The sequence below is a fragment of the Bos mutus genome, chromosome 9, assembly GCF_027580195.1.
Source record: "Bos mutus isolate GX-2022 chromosome 9, NWIPB_WYAK_1.1, whole genome shotgun sequence".
Classification (NCBI taxonomy): Eukaryota; Metazoa; Chordata; class Mammalia; order Artiodactyla; family Bovidae; genus Bos; species Bos mutus.
Genome location: NC_091625.1, coordinates 61359848 through 61384370, shown reverse-complemented (window position 1 = coordinate 61384370; position 24523 = coordinate 61359848). Strand labels below are relative to the sequence as shown.

General features: G+C 35.8%; 1 protein-coding gene across 1 annotated transcript in view; it reads right to left on the bottom strand.

The window, feature by feature from the left end:
* Nucleotides 1-24523, bottom strand: part of RNGTT (RNA guanylyltransferase and 5'-phosphatase) — a 241097-nt gene that overhangs the window by 99520 nt on the left and 117054 nt on the right. The window contains exon 12 of the mRNA XM_005889293.3: nucleotides 15066-15134. Coding sequence (XP_005889355.1) covers nucleotides 15066-15134 — 69 coding nt within the window. The remainder of the gene's footprint in view (nucleotides 1-15065; nucleotides 15135-24523) is intronic.

Here is a 24523-nt window from a genome sequence, read left to right as displayed (position 1 = left end):
AGCTAATCAATGAATATAGTAAAGTTGCAGGATATAAAATTAACACACAGAAATCCCTTGCATTCCTACATACTAACAATGAGAAACCAGAAAGAGAAAATCAAGGAAACAATTCCATTCACCATTGCAATGAAAAGAATAAAATACTTAGGAATAAATCTACCTAAAGAAACAAAAGACCTATATATAGAAAACTATAAAACACTGATGAAAGAAATCAAAAATGACACAAAGAGATAGAGAAATATATCATGTTCAGGGATTGAAAGAATCATTATAGTGAAAATGAGTATGCTACTCAAAGCAATCATTCAATGCAATCCCTATAAGCTACCAAAGGTATTTTTCAGAAAACTAGAACAAGTAATTTCACAATTTGTATGGAAATACAAAAAACCTCAAATAGCCAAAGCAATCTTGAGAAAGAAGAATGGAACTGGAGGAATCAACCTGCCTGACTTCAGGCTATACGACAAATCAACAGTCATCAAGACAGTATGGTACTGGCACAAAGACAGACATATAGATCAATGGAACAAAATAGAAAGCCCAGAGATAAATCCACTCACCTATGGACACCTTATCTTTGACAAAGGAGGCAAGACTATACAACGGAGAAAAGACGCTCTCTTTAACAAGTGGTGCTGGGAGAACTGGTCAACCACTTGTAAAAGAATGAAATTAGAACACTTTAATAAACTCAAGATGGATCAAAGATCTAAACGTAAGACCAGAAACCATAAAACTCCTAGAGGAAAACATAGGCAAAGCATTCTCTGATGTAAATCATAGCAGGATCCTCTATGACCCACCTCCCAGGGTAATGGAAGTAAAAGCAAAAATAAACAAATGGGACCTAATTAAAATCAAAAGCTTTTGCACAATAAAGGAAACTATAAGCAAGGTGAGAAGACAGCCTTCAGAATGGGAGAAAATAACAGCAAATGAAGCAACTGACAAAGAATTAATCTCAAAAATATACAAGGAGCTCCTGCAGCTCAACTCCAGAAAAATAAATGACCCAGTCAAAAAGTGGGCCAAAGAACTAAAGCGACATTTATCCAAAGAAGACATACAGATGGCTAACAAACACATGAAAAGATGCTCAGCATCACTCATTATCAGAGAAATGCAAATCAAAACCACCATGAGGTACCATCTTACACCAGTCAGAATGGCTGCTATCCAAAAATTTACAAACAATAAATGCTGGAGAGGGTGTGGAGAAAGGGAACCCTCTTACACTGTTGGTGGGAATGCAAACTAGTACAGCCACTATAGAGAATAGTGTGGAGATTCCTTAAAAAACTGGAAATATAATTGCCATATGACCCAGCAATCCCACTTCTGGGCATACACACCAAGGAAACCAGAATTGAAAGAGATACATATACCCCAATGTTCATCGCAGCACTGTTTACAACAGCCAGGACATGGAAGCAACCTAGATGTCCACTGGCAGATGAATGGATAAAGAAGCTGTGGTACACATACACAATGGAATATTATTCAGCTATTAAAAAGAATGCATTTGAATCCATTCTAATGAGGTGGATGAAACTGGAGCCTATTATACAGAGCGAAGTAAGTCAGAAAGAAAAACACCAATACAGTATTATTAACACATATAAACAAAATTTAGAAAGATGGTAACGATAACCCTATATGCGAGACAGCGGAAGAGACACAGACGTAATGAACAGACTTTTAGACTCTGTGGGAGAAGGCGAGGGTGGGATGATTTGAGAGAATAGCATTAAAACATGTATATTATCATATGTGAAACAGATCGCCAGTCCAGGTTCAATGCATGAAACAGGGTGCTCAGAGCTGGTGCACTGGGATGACCCTGAGGGATGTGATGGGGAAGGTAGTGGGAGGAAGGGTCAGGATGGAGAACACATGTATACCCATGGCTGATTCATGTCAATGTATGGCAAAAACCACTACAATATTGTAAAGTAATTAGCCTCCAATTAAAAAAAAATAAATAAATATCCACAGTAGGCAAATTCACAGGGACAGGAAGTAGATCTGAGGCACCAGGAGTAGTGGGTGGAGGCAGTAGGGGAGGAGGGATGGTTGGACTGGGCAGAAGTAGAGTTATTGCATAATGGTTATAAAACTTCTGTTTGCAGTGACATAAAAGTTGTGGAAATGGTTGAAAAATACTATCCATGTAATTACAGACTACAGAATAGGGGGGAAAATGTTTTAAATGTATTCTAGGAACAAAGTAAAAGGAAAAAATCTTTCACTTGGGTGGTTATGTACTTAAAGAGGAATGAACACTGTAAGCTTCAAATAATGAGTAATATTCACTAACACAGACTTACAGCAGAAAGTAAATAGGAGCAAAACACTCAGGTAGAAAAATACAGACTCCCCTGAAGGAGAGGAAAGTATGTCAATTCAGTGAGGCCATATTATGAGAAAGATAGGAAGGGAAAACTGCTAAGTGTTCTCACTACTAATATTTTTTAGAAATACAAGTCAAATTGAATTCTAAGAGATTTTTAGAAATTTAAAAAATGCAAAAACCCTAGTCATAGGATCACTTATTTGAAACAGAAGTCCATATAATAACAAATTTAGTGTATCAAGTTTTGCTAAAGAAAGACAATCACTGGAGTTGATAGAAAAAACATCTTCTTTGTAGTAAATTTAAGAACATAATACACGCTATTTTCCTAAGTCTTGTATTTAAACCTGAACAAATATAAAATCAAATATACAAGATTTCAGTGGAAGTTTTCATTCATTCATTTGCCCTGAGGCTCATTCATGTAACACATATCCTTCAGGATGATCACAGATAAATCTCTTTATACTTACTGAATATAATGTTAAAATTGCTAAATTTTCCAGTTATGATCCCATTAATATAACTAATTTTAAAAATTTAGTCTGTTTTCTAATAAAGTCTATCTGACAGAAACATTACAGACCTTTTAGTAGTAAGAGTAGTTTCATATAGTGGTGAAGGGTGAAAAAGGAGGGGCAGAAAAGAGTGTCAGCATCCCACACCAACCCCACTTACAACCTCTGCTGAGGGAATGTCATATTTACAAACCAACCATCATTTAGTTCTGTTCCTTATTTATTCATATGACTAGTATGAGAACACTTACAAACCAATACCAATCTAAGTTCTCAAATCTAGGAAATGTTAAAGCTAGGATTATACAGCTTTAAAATACTTCTTGCTTGCTAAGTCACTTCAGTCGTGTCCAACTCTTTGCAACCGTATGGACTGCAGCCCGCCAGGCTCCTCTGTCCATGGGATTCTCCAGGCAAGAATACTGGAGTGGGTTGCCACGCCCTTCTCCAGGAGATCTTCCCGACCCAGGAATCAAACCTGTGTCTATTATGTCTCCTGCACTGGCAGGCAGATTCTTTACCATTAGCGCCACCTGGAAAATCCCAAAATATTTTATAATAGGTATCTAATAACTAATTCTAAAAATAATTTTAACATAATGCTAACTGTAAAATAGATATAAGGATCCTTTACATTTTTCTCTCTGGAAACCATCCAGTGGAGAATAGATATACTAGCTCTTCCATTTTTACAAAGCAATAATTCAGAAACGTTAGCCATTCCTCATCTGACTCTATACCAAACCATTTATGTTAATCTGAAATACTAGATGTAACATGACTGAGAATTTCAAAGCAGTTTTATGAAAGTTAATGAAATGCCTGATAAAAATTTTTAGAAAACTATATATTTAAAACATTGCAGTTCTCAATTACTGAAAATAAATGCAAAAGCAAAACAATTTCCATGAGTAAAATGTATTTAAATTTCTATTAGAATATAAATTCTACTTCAGTAAAATCATGTCTAATCATATGCCTGCAAAACAATTTGTAAAATGCTCAATAAATACTTGATAAATAATAAAAAATAATAAAGTGAAAAAAATTTTAACTTATTTTAAAACATTAGTCTCAAGTATATTTAAATATGGGTTTCCCTGGTAGCTCAGACAGTAAAGTATCTGCTTGCAATGCAGGAGACCCAGGTTTGATTCCTAGGTTGGGAAGAAACCCTGGAGAAGGGAATGGCTACCCACTCATGCCTGGAGAATTCCATGGACAGAGGAGCCTGGGTGGGCTACAATCCATGGGATCACAAAGAGTCAGACACGACTGAAGCAACTTAGCACAAGCACATATTTAAATTTATGTTTAAACAGAATATTTTAGATTATGAAATGACAAATCACTATTCATAAAAGATTATGTATATCAATAACTATTAAAACATCCTTCTTTCAAGTTCCTCAAAATAAAAAGGGAAAAGATATTATACAAGACAGGGATTTAAGACTTTTAAAAATAAATATTTGTAAGTTATCAAACTTGAAATACAGAATCTTGCTGAATATAACAAGGGTATAGAAACACTCTTCCAAGTCACATTTTACCATGTGTAATTAGGGCATAATGCATTTTAATTTCACTAAATTCACCAGCATGCATCTAGATTAAAATAATTTTCAAAGGTATATTTATTTTCATTTTTAAAAAAATGTTTATTTTAATTGGAGGCTAATTACAATATTGTAGTGGTTTTTGCCATACATTGATATGAATCAGCCATGGGTGTACATGTGTTCCCCATCCTGAAACCACCCCCCACAACCTCGTTCCCCATCCTATCCCTCAGGGTCATCCCAGTGCACCAGCCCTAAGCACCCTGTCTCGTGCATTGAATCTGAAACTGATACATATAATACTTAGTTCTATAGAAACAAATCTGATTTTACCAGGTGAACTGTCAAGTAAAAAATTAAATTATATCTGAAAGCAATTATCAATATTACCCAAGATGTCCACTATTATCTTTAAAAAAAAAAAAGTAATGAAAGCAAATGTCAGGCAAACAAGTAAGATGTTTAGGAAAGTGTTTACCAAATGAGAGCAGAACTTGGCTTAGAGGTAGATGATGGCCATGTGCCAAAGAAATCCTCTAAAACTAAAATAGAGAGGAAAACAAAATGGAGTCATAAGTGATATATCTGCTGTATAAAGCAGTGGTTCTCAATTAGAGGTTTTACCCCCCAGAGGATGTCTGGCAAAGCCTACATGTTTGGTTGTCACATTGGGGAGGAAAGGGTGAGCTACTGCCATCTAGTGGTCAGAGGCCAGGGATGTTTCTAAACAACCTACAATGCACAAGGCAGCTGCCCACAACAAAGAATTATCCAACCCAAAATGTCAACTGTACCAAAGTTGAGAAACTCTGATCTAAAGGAAGCCAGCAGTAATAACAACACAGAGGAAAAGATATCTGGTGCTTCTTTACCTCTACTAACTTCATAATTTTAAGTAAATTCAAAGTCTGGGCTTCATCTATCTCACTTAGAAAAATGTAATAATAGCATTTTGCTTGCCTAAAGACAGCATACGTAGACCAAAGATAACCTTAAATACTTTGCAGACCATGCTACTCATTCCATTCATTAAATGTGAGCAGTTTCTTTATCATAACACATATTCCAGGCCCTACACTGAAGCTAAGAAACAGCCCTGATGTTGCCATATATTAGTTTTATTTCTGTTGTTGTTCCAGTACTTAGTTTTAAAGGAAGCAGAAAAAAATCCTCTTTGGTAATTCTACTGGACAGAAAAGTAAAACAATTCTAGATTTAGCAACTTGGTTATATCCTTTGCCCAAGTTTCATTGAGATGCAAATAACAAATACCTATTTTGCAAAATAAGACACATAAATACCCTGTATGGAGGAAAAATCCTAACACTAACTACCTACTATGTGCCCAGTACCTCACTATATGGGAAAGAAAGAAATTCTCTCAAGGAACTGAGTTCAACCACAGTGAGGCTTTTAATATAAACTCCAAAAGCATTAAAGAGGTGCTCAAGTAAACATAAACAAAGCTGCTGAGGAAGAACAACGAGAAACACCAAAATCAGGGGGCAGGGGTAAAGGAAGTTTTCTTGAATAAGAAAAGTACATGAACTGAATTCTGAAGAATAATAAGGTTACAAGGAAGTTCTAGGCAATGAGACCACAAATATACCTGACTTGAGGGGAAGTTTGCTTAAGTTTTCTGAGACTAAATTATCTTGGTACTCTATGCTGTTCTTATTGATGTAGAGGGAAGAGTCCATCACCTAAAAAAATATAACTCAAGACAACCACTTGGCATTTCATTTATAAAAACTCACAAAGTTGGTAGAGACCATAGGGAGAGCTATCATAGAAAGAAGCAAGGGGAGAGGAAAACTGCATTTTCAAAAGCTTGTTGACATTTCTCATTTACTTATAGAAGTTTTCTACCTATGGAAAGTGAAGATGTGATTTGAGGGTGAAATTTAATATTAGAGAATTCATGCAGTGTCTTGGATTATTCAGGGTGGAAAAATTACTCAAAATACATTCATATTACTAATTTTACTACCTGATTCACAAGTCTAATTTCTTCTTGCTTTTTTTTTTTAATATTCATGCAGCAAACTCCTTTTGTTTTACAGATAAGGAAACTGATAACCAGAATAGTCCAACTTGTCAAAAAAATGCCCAAATCACAGAAATCTTTCCAGTATTTTTTTTTAAAAATTATATATATAAAATCTGTCTAAAAGCAAATAATGGAAGATTGAGTTGGAAGGTCTCATGATATAAAACTGTTTCAAAAGGAACCAATTTTAAGTCAGTTGTTTTCTAATTACTTCTGGCCTCTTTTTGTGTGGAGTGGTGAGTAGGAGGGACAAACAACTGGCAATGCCCTGGCTAGTGGGAAGAGGGAGCTCAGACAACAAAGTAAACTTCAGCATCTAAAGCACTTACCTCATCTCTCCCACTCAGGCACCGGTGAACCAAGAGCCCCGTCCCATCTGTAGCACAGGCCCCATCTCCCAGTGTACCTTGCCCCTACTCCCTGGACCCACCGAAGTGCCTGTGCCACTCCATCAGTCTGCACGTTTCTCACCTTGCTGCTGGGCCAAGTTTCTTCATACAGGGTAAGCCCTTTGAGGGCAGAAACCCTGCCTTTATCCATTTTTATTACTTCTTACTCAGCAATACAGTAGTCACCTAATTGACTAAACACAAGAGCCAATATATTACAAAAATTTCTCAGGATTAATTCTGCCTTAATAACCAAGACTACTGCCATCTGGTAAGTCAGCAGATTCTCGCAGTGTTTCTCCTCTTCTCTGGTGGACACAAATCCGGATAAAAGTCATCTACTGATAGGGGATCAAATTCTAGATATGAGTGATATCTGCAGCCTAGTCACTTTATACATCCAGTACGTTACCCTTCTTTTTTGCTAATTTGTGCTGCGTATCATTAAAACAATTATCTCTGCTCCTAGTACTGCTACGAGGAAGAGCACTTTAAGAACATAGGGGAGAGACACACTCACCGAGTCAGCCAGGCTTCCCCAAGGAAGCCACACCTAATTTGATATTCAAGGGCTGAATGGGAGTAATACAGAAAGGAAGAAAACAGTTTGTTGCAGAAGAATCAGCTGGTGTAAAGATGTACTCATTATAGTATACTTCAATTTGCACTTTTATAAAACGAATCAGTTTACTAGCAAAAAGCCCCACTGAAGTTCTCAATGAACTTTGACAATGAAAGGAAAATTTATTCTAAATCGACAAAATGTTATGTTTTTAAGTATTTCCTCCTAAAAGTCTGAACTGCCATAAGCATATGGGACGGGGGTGTCAGTAACAAGTCCTATCCTTCTGCTGATTCCAATACATCCCAAGATGCTCAAATTAGATCACTGACAAAATATACATTAAAATATATGGCTGGACAAATTCTGAAAAGCAAAGTGCAAAATAATGTGCTACCTTCCTTGAAAAGTGGAGTGGGAATAAAAATGTATTAACAAATTTGTATTTACTTATAAATACATAAAAAAAACTATGTGAAGATAAAATACAACAGAAGATAACTGAGGGAGGGGAGGAGAGTGAGAAGCAGACTTTCTTCTCCATATTTTTCTTACTGCATGTTAAAGTGTATTATCTCATTAAAATTAAAAATACATCACTGTAAAACATAATTTTAAAAATATCTACCATTACTATTTCAAAATTAAACATGTTATTTTTAAAAAGGAACTATCCCTAATTCATTGTGTTTAATATGTATCATTTATATGAAAATTGATTTTGCACTTTATATAGTTACCCTCTTGGAATTCACTGATTCATTTTTGTGAAGTCCTTATTTATGTTTACTTCTCCTTTTCTCTGCTACCAATATATCATCATTAGTAGTGTTTTTTTGTTGTACAGTAACATTGCATATCTATATCTAGCAGAGGCTGATTACAAATTATTCACCTTTAGCTGTTTATTTTGTCAACAAAATTCAATGGAAAAGCAAATGTTTTATTTATTAAGAAAGCTAGAACAATAATATTCTTCTTTTTTTTTCCTCCTTAAACAAAAGGCAAGCCAAGAATATTTTGCTGTGTTCCAAAAGTTGAAAAAGAAAAAAAAAAAAAAATACCAAGGTGCATTTTCTTCCTTGGCAGTTCACTATTACAATTCTTTGGAAATTATATATTTTTCAATAAAAAATAATATATTGGGGGAAAGGCTAGACTGACACTTTTCCAGTCTGCCAGGAAACAGAGCCCTTCTTCAATTGAAGACCTATCAAAATATGCAAGCAAATGTCATGGCAACAGAAGCTCTCACCATGGTAACATCATCTCTGCTACAGAGGAAAACCACTCTAATTCGTCATGTACTTCAAGACAAGACATTAAACTAATTCCAATTTTCATTTTACAATCTATCCATAACATCCAATATACCTGGCAGTAGTAAAGATTTAATAAAAACATTAATATTTCATAAGAAAGCAATATTAAAATCAAAGCTGACTCAATTTACATGCAAACTGATTAATGTGAGAAACATAAAATCAAGCTGACCCACCATACATAAAATCAAGATAGTGATGAAAACACAAAAAACAAACAAACAATTCTATCACTACTGCTTGAGAACAAATACTCTAGATTCAACATAGAAACAATTACATGTTTTACTAATCACAATATAGCTGGCAGTAAAAGGAGAAAAAGTATTTTATAATCAAAGAAAAGATTTTAAGTTTTTACTAGCATGTCTATTTTGCAATTCATTGCATATAATCCTGTTTTTATTTCATAGTGAGGGATTATTAATGGCACAAAAATTTTTATCTAGAAACGTGTCTCCAGATGATAAAAGTAAAATCAAACACAATTTTTAAATGGTTATAAATTAATCAGTTACTACTACAAAAAAAAATTTACTATGCTACATAAATTATTAAAATTCTCTTGCAAAAGCTTTAAACAAATAAGCATTATCAACTTTGTAAATTAACTTGAAAGATATAATATCTGTCAAGTAAAAGATCTACTACCTATAGCATATTAAAATGCCAAATGACCACCTTAAAATATTTATTTTTAGGTGACAAACCACAAAAGATTAGCAATTCAAAATGTCAGTGAAATCATAAAACTGAAAACCTTATATGTTAAGAGTCTAATAGAACCTATTTGGTTATGATGTAGACTATAACCAGATGGAAAATTCAATTTGAAGATACTTCTTTTTAAAAATCATCACCTCAGCATGATCAAAGTTTGAGCCTTAACACTTAGAAAGAATAGAGGTTTATATTAAATAAAAACAGTTAATTTTTTCTTTGGAGAAAATACCCATTTTTCTCAAAATATTTAAATATTTTAGCAAATATACTTCAATTTATTTAAAACACTGTTGATGAATAAAGTAATATAATTGTCACCTTTAAATAAAAATATCAGTTATTTTCATACCAGCAAAACACAGAGGGAAACAAAAAGGCAGCATGTGATAAGAGAGTAAGCTGGCTTCAAATCTAGGTGTGGTCTTTAACATAAAAGCAAGGGGAAAATCGCTAGAGAGAAAGGAAGAAGATCACTCTGAATGCAGTGTGATAAAGACAGGAGGATGACAAAGCGGAGGCTGCAGGACCAGTTAGGATGCTGCTGCAGTGGTCCAGGCAAGAGGCAACGAATGACAAGTGAGACTGGAGTGTGGCAGTGGTAATGAAGAGAAAAGAGAATAATTTAAGAGAGATTTAGGAGCTAAAGCAAGACTTGGAGATGGATCAGATGGATAAAAGAAGGGAAGGTGTCAAGATGACATCTAGATTTCTCACTCAAGAACGCATTTAAGCAACTGAGAGAGGAAATGTCAGGAAAAGATCATTGTGTAGTCTCTATGTTGGTTTGCTGTTTGGAGAATAGAGATGGAGTTCAGCTGTACGGTGATTTCTGGTGTTTTTGAGACACTGAAAAGGTGATATCAGGATAGGCAACTAGATAAACAAATCTGGAGCTTAAACAGAAATCAAAACTGAGTCACAGGCTTACGAGAGATAATCGAGCCACGGGTGCAAATGAGACTTCCAGGGAGAGAGTGGAGCTTGAGAAAAAATGAAGGTCCAGCATACAGAGCCTTTAGAAACTCCAAACTTTGATAACTAGTAGAAGATGGAGACCTTGAGTGAGACGGAGAAGAAATGGCATGAGACTGAAAGGAATCAGGAGTGTGTGATGCCCCAGAAGCCATGTCAGAGACTATTGTAAGGAAGTGTGGACAGTGGTACAGACTACTACTAGATAATCCAGCAAGAAAAAGGCTGAAAATGAACTTGATTTTGTAAGGAAGAAAGATCACTGGTGACCTTTCAAAACAGTAGCTGATTCAAATGGTATTTACATAGATGAAGCCCTTTCTAAAACACAATCATTCAGAAGTACAATATATAAAAGAAATAAATCAGGGCTGTCATGATAAAAACAGAATGCATATAAACAAAAATTGTAAACAGAATGCTTACGTAGTAACCTATACCTGTACATGGTCCCCTGAGGCAGTTCACAGAAACCCAGAAATTTAGAACTCCAAGTTTTGAAACCAGTGGGCTTAGAAGTGATAATTTTAGAAGTACTTTTCATCTTTGATTTTCTATAATTCTATAAATACAATTTAACCTCCTTTTTTAAAAAATTGAGGCCTTCCTGATAAATAATGACTTCTGTGTTTTAATGAATACCACATACCGATATACTTCTTTATAAACACAAAGAAATATCCGAGTATTGAGTTGTATGAGCTGCTTGAATATTCTGGAAATTAATCCTTTGTCAGGTATTTCATTTGCCATTACTTTCTCCCATTCTGAGGGCTGTCTTTTCACCTTGCTTATAGTTTCCTTTGCTGTGTAAAAGCTTTTAAGTTTAATCAGGTCCCATTTGTTTACTTTTGTTTTTATTTCCATTACTCTAGGAGGTGGGTCATAGAGGATCTTGCTTTGATTTACGTCATGGAGTGTTCTGCCTATGTTTTCCTCTGAGAGTTTTATGGTTTCTGGTCTTACATTTAGGTCTTTAATCCATTTTAAGTTTATCTTTGTGTATGGGGTTAGAAGGTGCTCTAATTTCATTCTCTTACACGGAGCTGTCCAGTTTTCCCAGCACCATTTATTGAAGAGGCTGTCTTTGCCCCACTGTATATTCTTGCCTCCTTTGTCAAAAATAAGGTATCCATAGGCACATGGGTTTATTTCTGGGCTCTCTATCTTGTTCCTTTGGTCTATATTTCTGTTTTTATGCCAATATCACACTGTCTTGATGACTGTAGCTTTGTAATATAATCTGAAGCCACTGTTCATTGCAGCTCTATTTACAATAGCTAGAACATGGAAGCAATGTAGATGTCCATCGACAGATGAATGGATAAATAATTTGTGGTGCATATACACAATGGAATAATATTCAGCCATAAAAAGGAATGCATTTGAGTCAGTTCTGATGAGGTGGATGAACCTAGTACCTATTATACAGAGTGACGTGAGTCAGAAAGTGAAAGATAAGTATTGTATTCTAACGCGCATATATGGAATCTAGAAAAATGGTACTGAAGAATTTATTTACAGGGTAACAATGGAGAAACAGACATAGAGAAAGGACTTATAGACATGGGTAGAGGGGAGGAGAGGGTGAGATGTAATGGAAAGAGTAACATGGAAACTTACATTATCATATGTAATATAGATAGCCAATGGCAATTTGCTGTATGGCTCAGGAAACTCAAATAGGGGCTCTGTATCAACCTAGAGGGGTGGGAAGGGGAGGGAGATGGGAGAGAGGTTCAAAAGGGAGGGGATATATGTGTAACTATGGCTGATTCATGTTGAGGTTTGACAGAAAACAATAAAATTCTGTAAAGCAATTATCCCTCACTAAAAAAATAAATTAAAAAAAAAAGAAGAAATATCCTAAGCTTTATTTTCCTCCATATACCATCAATTAGCTTTACTTGTCCTCTTTCTAATAAAAGTTATAAACTAAGTGTGATACTGGATGTGTTACAAGGTTATGTCTCTGAAAAACAGAACATTAAATCAAAACGTGAATGAACTTTCTTCTAAATTGGTGCTTGGGGTTTCACCCTCAATAGAATCATCACTTTAATACAGTACCTTTGTCACTCTTCTTCAATATTTTGCCAGGATTTTTTTTAGCACTAGTAATATCTTCTATCTTTTATTTGACTTCAGTTCCCTCACTATAATTACTGTAATGAAGCAGAAGTAACTCCTTGCCAAGTTGTAAGTGTGCGTGTGTGCTTAGTCGCTCAGTCGTGTCCAACTCTTTATGACTCCATGGACTGTAGTCCGCCAGGCTCCTCTGTCCATGAGGATTCTCCAGGCAAGAATACTAGAGGGGGTTGTCATGCCCTCCTCCAGGGGATCTTCCCAACTGAGGGAGCAAACCCAGTTCTCCCGCACTGCAGGCAAATTCTTTACCATCTGAGCCACCAGGGGAGGCCCCAGTACTTTCAAGTAAACTAGCACCAAACAAATGAAGCCCAGGAGTTTTTACACAAGTAGAAGCACTAAGAATCCTCTTCATTTTTCACCCTTCATTTGCCTCTGAAATATTTCTGTAGCATTAGAGAACAGACTGAAGATTATTAATAAAAGTCAAGTTTTATCCATCCCTGACCAGCACCTTCTCTCTGCTCTATGTAGCCTCCCTCAAATTGCTAAGCGGGTCATTCAAAATACTCCCTTTCTTCATTTACTTGCATTGTTGGCTCAAGGAACCCAGCAGATGCAATACCACATTGTGAGAAGCTTGGTGGACTTTCTGATAAATGTGGTGGATTAAACATGTGCATTTATATCCACTTTGATTTGAAACTTCGCTAGAATGGGAGTTACAGGAAAGAGATATCAGTAGAAAAGGAAAAACAGGAGAGCAGACAACAGCAGAAAACAACCTTTTGAAAACTAGAAAGTAGGTGAAATTAACAAAGACTGAATGTGAAGTGCCTGTGGGGAAGGACAGGAAGGCAGAGGAATTCCTGTCGGGTTCCCCAGAATGGGATACTTAACATATGGAATAGATATGTACTGAGAAGGTTGTGAGAGGGTGAAAAGGGAGATCTGGTACTGACAACAGACTGGGTAAAAATCATGAACAGGTCTGAACCATGAGTTTATTAACAGTATGAAACATCCTAATTCCTGTTATAGTTAGATTTTACTTCTTTCCGTCCAGGGAGATTAGGCTTGGAAAATACTGGAACTCAAAGATCTAAACTCTATCTTCCTAAAACTTTCTACTAGTTCTGTCCCCAGCCTCTAACTCTCCTCCATCTCCTCCTCCTTCAACATCATAAGATTGTTCCCTCCACCTGTTTGACAAGCGGGATGAAGACAGAAGCCAATCACATACCACCAAATTTGCAGTTTTACTAAATAGTAAAGCATATATACTATAGTACTTAATCCATAATGTTTGAAAATATTAGTCCCCTTCCCTTTACCCCAGATACCTAGTTTGATGTCTCTCTACGTAACTTCACAATTAGTTTACACCCTTATTTCTAAGGAGAGAGCGAAGGCAAAATGCAGCTTACGACAAGGTGAAGCACATAAAATGCAACTCTTTCCTACAAGAGCAGTGGTTCTCATACTTGAACACACGTCCTAGTCACTTAGAGAGCTTGCTAAAGCACCAACTGCTGGATGCCCATTTCCCTGTGTCTCTCATCAGTAGGTCTGGGTAAGCGACATTTATAACAGCTTCCTGGGTGTGTTAATGCCACCTTGTCAACAGGTCACAGTTTTGAGAAGCACTGCCCCACAGAGCACAGGTTCTCAAGTGAAGGCAAACTTGCCTTTCAGGGGAAAGGAGGCAGTGAATGTATGCATTTTTGGTTGTCACAACCTAGAGGGGTGAGAGGGAGAGGTAACACTGACATCTGTCTGATATGTACAGACCAAAGATGCTATGAAACATCCTACCACACACAGGACAGCTCCACACAGCAAAGGACTATGCTGCTGCTAAGTCACTTCAGTCATGTCCGACTCTGTGCGTATGGGGCCAAAAATGTCAATAGTGCAGAGGGTGAAAAATCTTACCATACAGTAAAACAGAATTTACTCCAAATATATGATTTGACCATTGCACTGGTGAAAGGTTTTCAGCAAGTTTCAGAAATTTGACATGGAATAGCAAAGAACTGTTTTTCTTCAAATACTGATAACTCTGAATTTTACTCATCCATGACAAAATGAAGTTTTAAAAATAATTAATACTTACAAGATATATTGGCCTACAGAAAGAAATAAGCATTTATTTACATAAGATTATTGGTAGATTTCTTGTAAAGAAACGTCAGTTAACATTTATCTTGCAAGAATAGTAAGAAAACTAATTATAATAAAAGACTAATCTTGAAAAATAAAATGATCAGCTGTATTTATTTCCTAAGATAAGTCAAACGCGAACAACTATTGATTTTGCTATAATAAATATTTAATATAAAGGAAATACTTTATTTTATAATGAACCATTTGTTTAAGCTAATTATACCACTAATCAATCTTAAGTAAACATATCTAAGAAAACTGTACTTTATATATACATGCATGTGTGTGCATGGATATACATATATACATGTACATGTATACACACACACACACAGAGACAAATATACTTACTCCAGTGGGCTGGAAAATAAGTCCATCCATTTCATGGCTGACTTCTTTGGCAAAATTTCCTTCAAGTAGCTATAAAATAAACATATATATTTTTAGAACTATAATAATCAACACAAAAATCACTTTTAAAGTTTTTAAACTTTTCCTAAGCTTTATAATAAACTTAATACATAAGCTTTAAAAACTGAAATACAAAATGGGGGAGAAGGATGATCCAGAGGGATCTAGGCTTAAAGCTCAACATTCAGAAAATGAAGATCATGGCATCTGGTCCCATCACTTCATGGGAAATAGATGGGAAAACAGTGGAAACAGTGTCAGACTTTATTTTGGGGGGCTCCAAAATCACTGCAGATGGTGACTGCAGCCATGAAATTAAAAGACGCTTACTCCTTGGAAGAAAAGTTATGACCAACCTAGATAGCATATTGAAAAGCAGAGACATTACTTTGACAACAAAGGTCCATCTAGTCAAGGCTATGGTTTTTCCTGTGGTCACGTATGGATGTGAGAGTTGGACTGTGAAGAAGGCTGAGCGCTGAAGAATTGATGCTTTTGAACTGTGGTGCTGGAGAAGACTCTTGAGGGTCCCTTGGACTGCAAGGAGATCCAACCAGACCATTCTAAAGGTGATCAGTCCTGGATATTCTTTGGAAGGAATGATGCTAAAGCTGAAACTCCAGTACTTTGGCCACCTCATGCGAAGAGCTGACTCATTGGAAAAGACTCTGATGCTGGGAGGGATTGGGGGCAGGAGGAAAAGGGGACGACAGAGGATGAGATGGCTGGATGGCATCACCAATTCGATGGACGTGAGTTTAAGTAAACTCTGGGAGTTGGTGATGGACAGGGAGGCCTGGCGTGCTGCAATTCATGGGGTCACAAAGAGTAGGACACAAGTGAGCAACTGAACTGAACTGAACTGAGGCTAATATACTGTAAGATTCTTTTTTTAATATATGAAGATTTCCATTCCATGGCAGGCTAGATATCTCAAACAATAGTCCTAGCTGCAACAACCAAAATGATGGTAAAATATTCAAAACATATTTTTCCTTCTTCTAGTTTTATTAAGATATAATTGACATACAGCACTGTATAACTGTAGGTGTACAGCATAATGACGTGACTTACATATATCATGAAATGATTACCACAATAAGCTTAGTGAACATCTATCATCTCATGTAGATACAAAATAAAAATGTATTTTTTCCTTGTGATGAGAATTCAGGATTTATTCTTAACAACTTTCATATATAACATACAGTAATATTAATTATCTTAACTGTGTTGTACATTACATCCCTAGCTGTAATTTATCTTACAAAGGTGGTCAAAAAGCACCAACTTCCAGTTATAAAACATATTTTTAAATTCACCATGCTGAGCCAGCATAAATGTAGCAAGACAGAGAGGCCAAAACAAAAAAGACTGTAGAAACTCTGGGAAGTAATAAATATAGGGAATAAAAATAAATGCATCCACAAAGGAAGAGAGCAGAAAATCCCACTTGGGGATAGGTGGAGTGAGAATAAGATTCTCTGAGAATCTGTAACTACAAGTTAGCTCACATATGGGGATTGCACCTTCAAAATGCATTACCTGTGTTTTCCGCAAAACCTCAAGCAGAAAATTTAACCTTTCTTTGTGTCCTACTTTTGCCTCATTTTTTGTCTTTATTGTATTTTTTCCAGCAAAAAATTACACTGCAAGGAATACACACCATGAAATACAAACAACAGTTTTTTCAATGCCATATCTACTGAAAAGCAGAGTTATAGGCCCAATGCTCTCTAATTATTTCTGAACAATTGTTTTAAATGCTTCCCTTCCACAGACTCTTATTATTCTGAAAAACTGAACATGTGCATCACTGATGGAGGACGTAAACACTGATTTCTGCATCTTAGGAGAGAGAACAGAAGATAATTTCACAGAGCCAGGTAATAACACTGCTACCCAGAGTCTTGCCAAATGACATAATATTTAGGAGAGTTCTAGGATTCAAATATATTCCACCAAAATTTTGGATCTGCTGTGCGTTATCCAATCAAAATCTTTCATCACAAACACATCCTCTTAAAACCACTACACTGAAAGGGAGATGTGCACTCCAAAAGCGACAACCAAGATCTCCAGTATATTTCACACGTCACAAGATCTGTGATTCTCTTCCCAAACTGTGACTTCATTTTCTCTGCCATTTCATTCCTTGAAATCTGCAATTTCTCTAAACTGGGAGCAGTTCAGCAAAGAAAAGTAAGACCTATCCTACTTTCTAACTGCTTTAAGACCAATTTGAGTTTGAATAATTTACATTTCCTTAAAACTGTAATGTTCTTTAGTCAAGTTCATGGGGGCAGAAATCAGAGAGGCTGAGAGGGAGGGGAAAATGAGGCGTTAGTGTTTGATGGGTACAAGAGTTTCAGTATGGAAAGATGAAAAAGATCTGGAAATACATGATAATAATGGTTACACAACAATGTGAATGTAATTAATGTCACTGACATGTATGCTTGCTGCTGCTAAGTCGCTTCAGTCGTGTCTGACTCTGTGTGACCCCATAGATGGAGCCCACCAGGCTCCCCCATCCCTGGGATTCTCCAGGCAAGAGCACTGGAGTGGGTTGCCATTTCCTTCTCCAATGCATGAAAGTGAAAAGTGAAAGTGAAGTCGCTCAGTCATGTCCGACTCTGAGCGACCCCATGGACTGCAGCCCACCAGGCTTCTCCATCCATGGGATTTTCCAGGCAAGAGTACTGGAGTGGGGTGCCATTGCCTTCTCCAGACATGTATGCTTAAACATGGCTAAACAGTCAATTTTATGCTATGTGTATTTTACCACAATTTTTTTCAACTGTAATGCTCTTGGTGTTTTCCTTCTTGTAGTGTTTTGTTCTTTCCTCTTACTATAACATTAAGGTAGTGGGGAGCTTGCAGTGGGACTCTTAGAGCCATACTACCTGGAATTTGGCAGAACAGGTAAAAATTTCAGGACAGATGTGAAATTGATCTCTAATTCATTCATCGGTTTAAGTGACCTAGCCATGCGAGGAGGAAATTTGCCTAAGTAAAAATTCAATATGGATTAAAAGTACTGATTTTTTATAATGAACTAACTAATGGGTAAAGGTTCAAATAAGAAAAAGATGGATAATATTGATACATCTTGTACTTCATCACGTGAGAAAATGTAACCTATTAAATTCATAGCACAAATCCTGCTGAGGAATGAAGAATTGAAAACAAAATGCCACAATCATCTTTATAAATAGTATTTTTTAAAGGTTAAGCAATTTGTTCTTTTACTGCAGGTACATCATTTATGGCACATAAACATAGCTTTTTCATTCTTAGAGCATATTTCTCCAATCCATATATTGGATTATCCATGTAGATAAAGTATAAAGTATATGTTGACAAGACTCTAGATAACATAATGCTACCTGGTGCAGAAATGGAAGTAACTTCCTTTTTAATTTTACTCTTTTTAAGAATCAGAGAATTTAAGGGACTATGAAACTTCTTAGGTCAAAATAAGAAATACTCCTTGTTTTCACCCATTTTACTCCCTGTTGATTACTCTAGACAATATTTCTTTCTTAATAATTTACAGTATCACTTATTATATATTAAAAGACCTTTATAATACAAAGGTCTTTATTCTATAAAGTATAAACACTTTATACTTTATATAAAGTATATAAACTTTATATAAACACTTTATAAAGTATAAACACTTTATAGTATAAAGTGTTTTTGTGCTTGGTTCTTAATATATATATATATCATTCAAGACACACAACCCCTCGTGAGGTGTATAATTTTAATTTTATATTATTATTCATTTCACCAGAAAATGAAACTGAGGGCATCAGAAATTAAGCGACTAGCTTCAGCTCACTAGAAAAGACCCTGATGCTGAGGGCAAGAGGAGAAGGGGACCACAGAGGATGAGATGGTTGGATGGTATCATTGACTCAATGGTCATGATGCAAACTCTGGGAGATAGTGAAGGACAGGCAAGTCTGGCGTGCTGCAGTTCATGGAGTCGCAAAGAATCGGATGTGACTTAGTAACTGAACAGCAACAACAGCAGCAGCAGCTTCAACTCAGACAGCTAACAAAACAAATTCATTCAGAACAGATTTCAATTAGTCTTTAATTAAAAATAAGGAAATAACCAAAGAAAGTCTCTGACTCTCTAAAACAAATGCTCTAAAGACTTCTGAAAGTTCCCACATACGTCCTCCAATCAGCATTTAAAACTTAGAGACTTTAAGTGTACTTTATTCTTTATATATATACTTTATACTTAGAGACTTTATTTATATATATATATATATATAAATATATATATAAAAACTATATCTACATACTTTATATATATACTTTATTCTTTATTCTTTATCTTATTCATGTAGCACGTGCTACATGAATAAGATACATACAAAGGAAGATAAAATTCTTGAGGTAGAAGGAATTACTTTTTAGGGATAAAAATTTTATTAATATATATAACAAATTTATATAATTTATTTATTATTCATATTAGAAATCAGATATGTAAAATAATGTTAAATTTAAAATATTGCTTTTTTGGGTCATAAATTCTGAAAGAAAATTTATCCAAACTCATTACGAACATCTTCTATACATCAGTGTCATTATCATTACAGCCAATACTTAAGTCACTTAATGTACTAATATATTTCCATTACTTTCACTGTTGTCTCTGAGTTATAGCATACTTCAATTCACACAGGAGACTATCACTGCAGATGTTATCTCAAGCTACAGGTACTGACTTGAATAACACATCAGAAAAGTCCCCTCCGCAACCATTCCTTAAGTCTGTATTCATTTTCCTGAAAGTGTTCAGCATCTTTAAAAAGCTGGTTTATGGAAAAGTTCCACTTTTATTTACAATGTAAAACTTGTCTACCTGACAATAAATTTTTAAAAAGCAGACAATCCACAAAATCATAGCTTTTGTTAAGGCCATTAGCAGATTGAGGTCTTCAGGAAACCAAGTAAACTGAATTCCAAGCCCTTCAAAGAAAGATGAAATACATCTTTCACTTTTGGAAGAGCGTAAGAGGAAAAACCGGAAGTCATAAAAGCAGGTATAAAGAAAACCTGATAAATTTTTAAAAACCAAGCATGAGTTAGTATAACAGTTTAGAATCCCTGAAAGCCCCGAACACACAAGGAATCCAAACCTACTCACTAGCTCTGTTCCTCAGGTTTCTATTAGGAGTCACAGGAAAGACTAGGGGCAGGGCAAGACAGATGACAAAGCCTCATCTTAGTTGCAGACAAAATCCTTCCCAGACCCTACCTGATATGAAATAAAGGCCATCTGAGGATAAAATCGTCTGCAGCTACACAAGGGTCCAGAAAAGCCTTGGTCCAAGAATATTACACTGATAAAAAGCAGGAAAACTTGCTCCTGCCAAAACATCCCATCTGTGCAAAGCAAAACGGCTGCCAAAAGGAAGATGTCAGCCCACTGATGGGAAACCCATCCCTGAGACTCAGGTGCCCAGGGTCTGCTTAATACCAAGGCTTGAGGTTAAGAAAACACTACAGCACTACAGTCCCCACAAGTCAGGCACTGAGTGACAAGAAACAGTAGATTACATATTAGGGAGAGTGCCAGAGCACAAAAATAGACCAATACATGGTAGAGGCGAGCAGAGTCCACTGAAAGCTACAAGCGAAGCCGGAACACTGGAGAAAACCCATCTTATACCCCAGGCCTTTCAAGTAACAGAAGTCATCTGTTTAAGGAACCTGAAGTCTTTGGAGCACTGAAGATAACTATATAGCAATACAAAGTGAAAGTGAAAGTCACTCAGTCGTGTCCAACTTTTTGCGACCCCAAGGACTGTAGCCTGCCAGGCTCCTTCTTCCATGGAATTCTCTAGGCAAGAATACTGGAGTGGGTAGTTGTTGCCTTCTCCAGGGGACCTTCCCAACCCAGGGATCGAACCTAGGTCTCCCACATTGCAGACGGATTTTTTACCATCTGATAATACAAACCGATCTCAGATACAGAACAGAACCCACTAATCCCACCTCCCACAAATGAAGCTTACTAAACTTAAAGAAGGAGAGGTATGCACATTACTAAGCAAAAGACATTTACCTCAGTATCTATTGTTCATATAGAAAAAAAATGCCAAGCATCCAATAAAAAACTATCACAAACACATACAAAGGAAGAAAAAATGACCTACATCCAACAGATAAGGTAATCAACAGAAGAAAACATAGGGATGGCCCCTATTTTGGAATTATCAAGCAAAGATTTTAAAATAACCTTCACATTTTAAAGGAAAAGATGGAAAACATGAATGAGCAAATTGGAATTTCAGCAAAGAGTTAAAAAAAAAAAAAGAACAAATAGAAATCCAAGAAATAAAAACATAATATCAAAGAAAAAGAATATTAATCAATGGGAATGACAATCAATGAGATTATCAACACACTGGATATAACAAAGAAAAGAATCACTGAACTCAAAGAAGAGTATAGCACTTTTTCCAATTGAAACACAAAAAGACAAAAGGGGAGATATAGGCAGGGAAGGTAGGAGGACAGAACTAGGAATCAAAGGGCAAGGGTGAAGAGGTCTTTAAAATACAGACTACACATAGAAAAATCAGTAAGAATATAGAAGACTATTATAATAATGAAACCTGACCTATTTAACACTTTATAGAAAACTGTACCTAGCAATAGGAGAAAACATTTTTCTTTTTTAAGTGCATACAACACTTCTATATAGATCAAATCCACACAAAGTATGCTCTCTGACCACAATGAATTAAATTAATTAAAAGTAAGAGAAAAATATCTGGAAAATCCCCCAATGTTCAGAAACTCCATAACCAACTTCCAAATAACTCAAGAATAAAAAGAAGTCAAAAGGAATTCTTTAAGTATTTCAAAACAATGAAAATGAAAATAAAGTGGATATTTGACAGATACAGTTGAACAGTATCATTGGAAAATTTATTGCACTAAATGACTAATTAGAAAAAAAGGAAGGTGACAAATTAATGATAACAACTTCCACCGTAAGAAACTAAGGGCAACTCTAGAGAATTCAGGACGGAGAAGGCAATGGCACCCCACTCCAGTACTCTTGCCTGGAAAATCCCGTGGATGGAGGAGCCTGGTAGGCTGCAGTCCATGGGGTCCCTAAGAGTCAGATACAACTGAGCAACTTCACTTTCATTTTTCACTTTCATGTGTTGGAGAAGGAAATGGCAACCCACTCCAGTGCTCTTGCCTGGAGAATCCCAGGAACAGGGGAGCCTTGTGGGCTGCCGTCTACGGGGTCGCAAAGAGTCAGACATGACTGAAGTGACTTAGCAGCAGGAGCAGAGAATTCAGGAACCAGAGAAACCAGAAGGAATCACTTGGGTTGAGACTGTACAGCCAATGAAGAAGACCACACCCACTAAGACCAAGACCCAGACACAGCTGAAGAAGGCACATCTATGGCTCACTGATGGTAGAGTTGATGAAATGTCTTAATGAGGCATCTCATCAATTTTTAAAGATGGCAGCTGCGGTTAGAAAGCAATAAATCTGAATCTAAAATATTAAAGGAGTAATAGCCAAGGATAAGTTGCCAAAGTCAAAGTGACTACATCAGAAGAAAGTGTCACTGAGCTGAAAATTTTAAACAAATGGAGAGGCCAGGGTTATAAGTAGAGCAAACCAAACAGAAAAGTTGAGTACAACAAGTAAAATGACCAGTCTTTGAGAAAAGAGTTTAAATTAGGCACAGCTTCTAGGGAAAAAGGAATAGTTATCAAGAAGCCAAAAAGAGGCTGAACACACTTAATTAAAACAGAATGGCTTGAAAAGCTAAGTTTTATTTTAATAACTTAAATATCAGATAATTTTAAAACTCACTTTGCTCTCCACTTGTCTCTGATATTATATTCCAAGATAAAATGTCCTATACCTTTAAGTTAGTCTGTTTTCTTTCCTCTTCTATCTTTTAAGTAAAACTTATGAATTGCACTTATTTTTTATGTAAGAAGAGCTAAGTTTTTCTTAGAAAATCTTATTAGATGATAACATCTCAATAAAAATAAAATTTCATCCACTCTTCCATTAGGAAGGTATTTCCTGACTGCCTTCCAATGCCAGCAATCCAGTTAGTATTCAGGATACTACGAATCCAATGATGATATAAACCTAGGCCAATATGCCTAAACAATACCTTAAATTTAACAGTAAAACTACAAATGCAATGATGTAATCAGCCATTTCTCCCCGTCAGTTTTTATTCAGAAACATAGTTCTACTTAAATTACCTAAGATTTGGGTTTTTAAATCATTTCTAATAAAAAAAAATTTTAAGATATTTTACTTTAAAAATATTTAACTACAAAACCTTGGAGAAGCTTTAAGGTGGAGTATGCGGTGAATTATCTATCCTAAAGAGCCTAGGACTTCTTTAGCCATATCACCCTCAACATGCCCAATCTCATCTAAAGATTTTAGGATACACTTTCAGAACTGCAATTTTCTTGATTATTTTCCACTAGATAAAATTAGAAGATAATTAGATAAAAGATAAAATAGTAGGTAAAATAGCAATGCTATGGACTGCAGCCTGCCATGGGATCCCTCTGTCCATGGGATTTGTCAGGAAAAAATACTGGAGTGGGCAGCCATTCCCTTCTCCAGCAGATCTTCCTGACCCAGGGATCAAACTCAGGTCTCCCACATTGCTGGCAGATTCTTTACCATCTGCTACCAGGAAGCCCCAAAACAGTAGACATAATTTATCAAACAGATATTAATAAAGCATGACAGTATTTCACAAATGCTTACAAGATTTAAATGTGTTTACCTATGAGTATTATATCTCATTACCCGAACACATTGCAGAAGGCATATAACTTTCCATTAACAAAGACTGGTGGAACTGACAAAGATTATACCAGGTGATTGACTCTGGATTGATATTTTATATCAATGAATATATACAAAGTAATTGGAAACCAAATCATTATAAATGCATAAGCAGAGAAAGATAATACAAAAGGGCTTGAAATTAAAAACATGAGAAACAAAAGACAAACTATAAAGTTACAAAGCATAGAAAAGAACCTTTAGAAATAAGGAAAATGATAGCTTAAGATAACAATGAAGAAGGAAATGAATCTACAGTAAAATTGGGAATGCAAACTGGCAACATTAATTCATCATAGTATAAAAAAAATTCTTTTCTTAAACAAAAGATTAAACTATCTCTACCTTTCTGTTCTGGACTATTCTACTCACAACAGATATTTTCTGGATTGATATTCTCCACATGGCCTCAACTGAGAATACTCAATACAGTAGCTTCTATCTGCTCACGTTTTTAAATGTGCTTTCATAATTCTCCTAAAGTTCTAGTTTTACCAATCCCCCTAAAATGG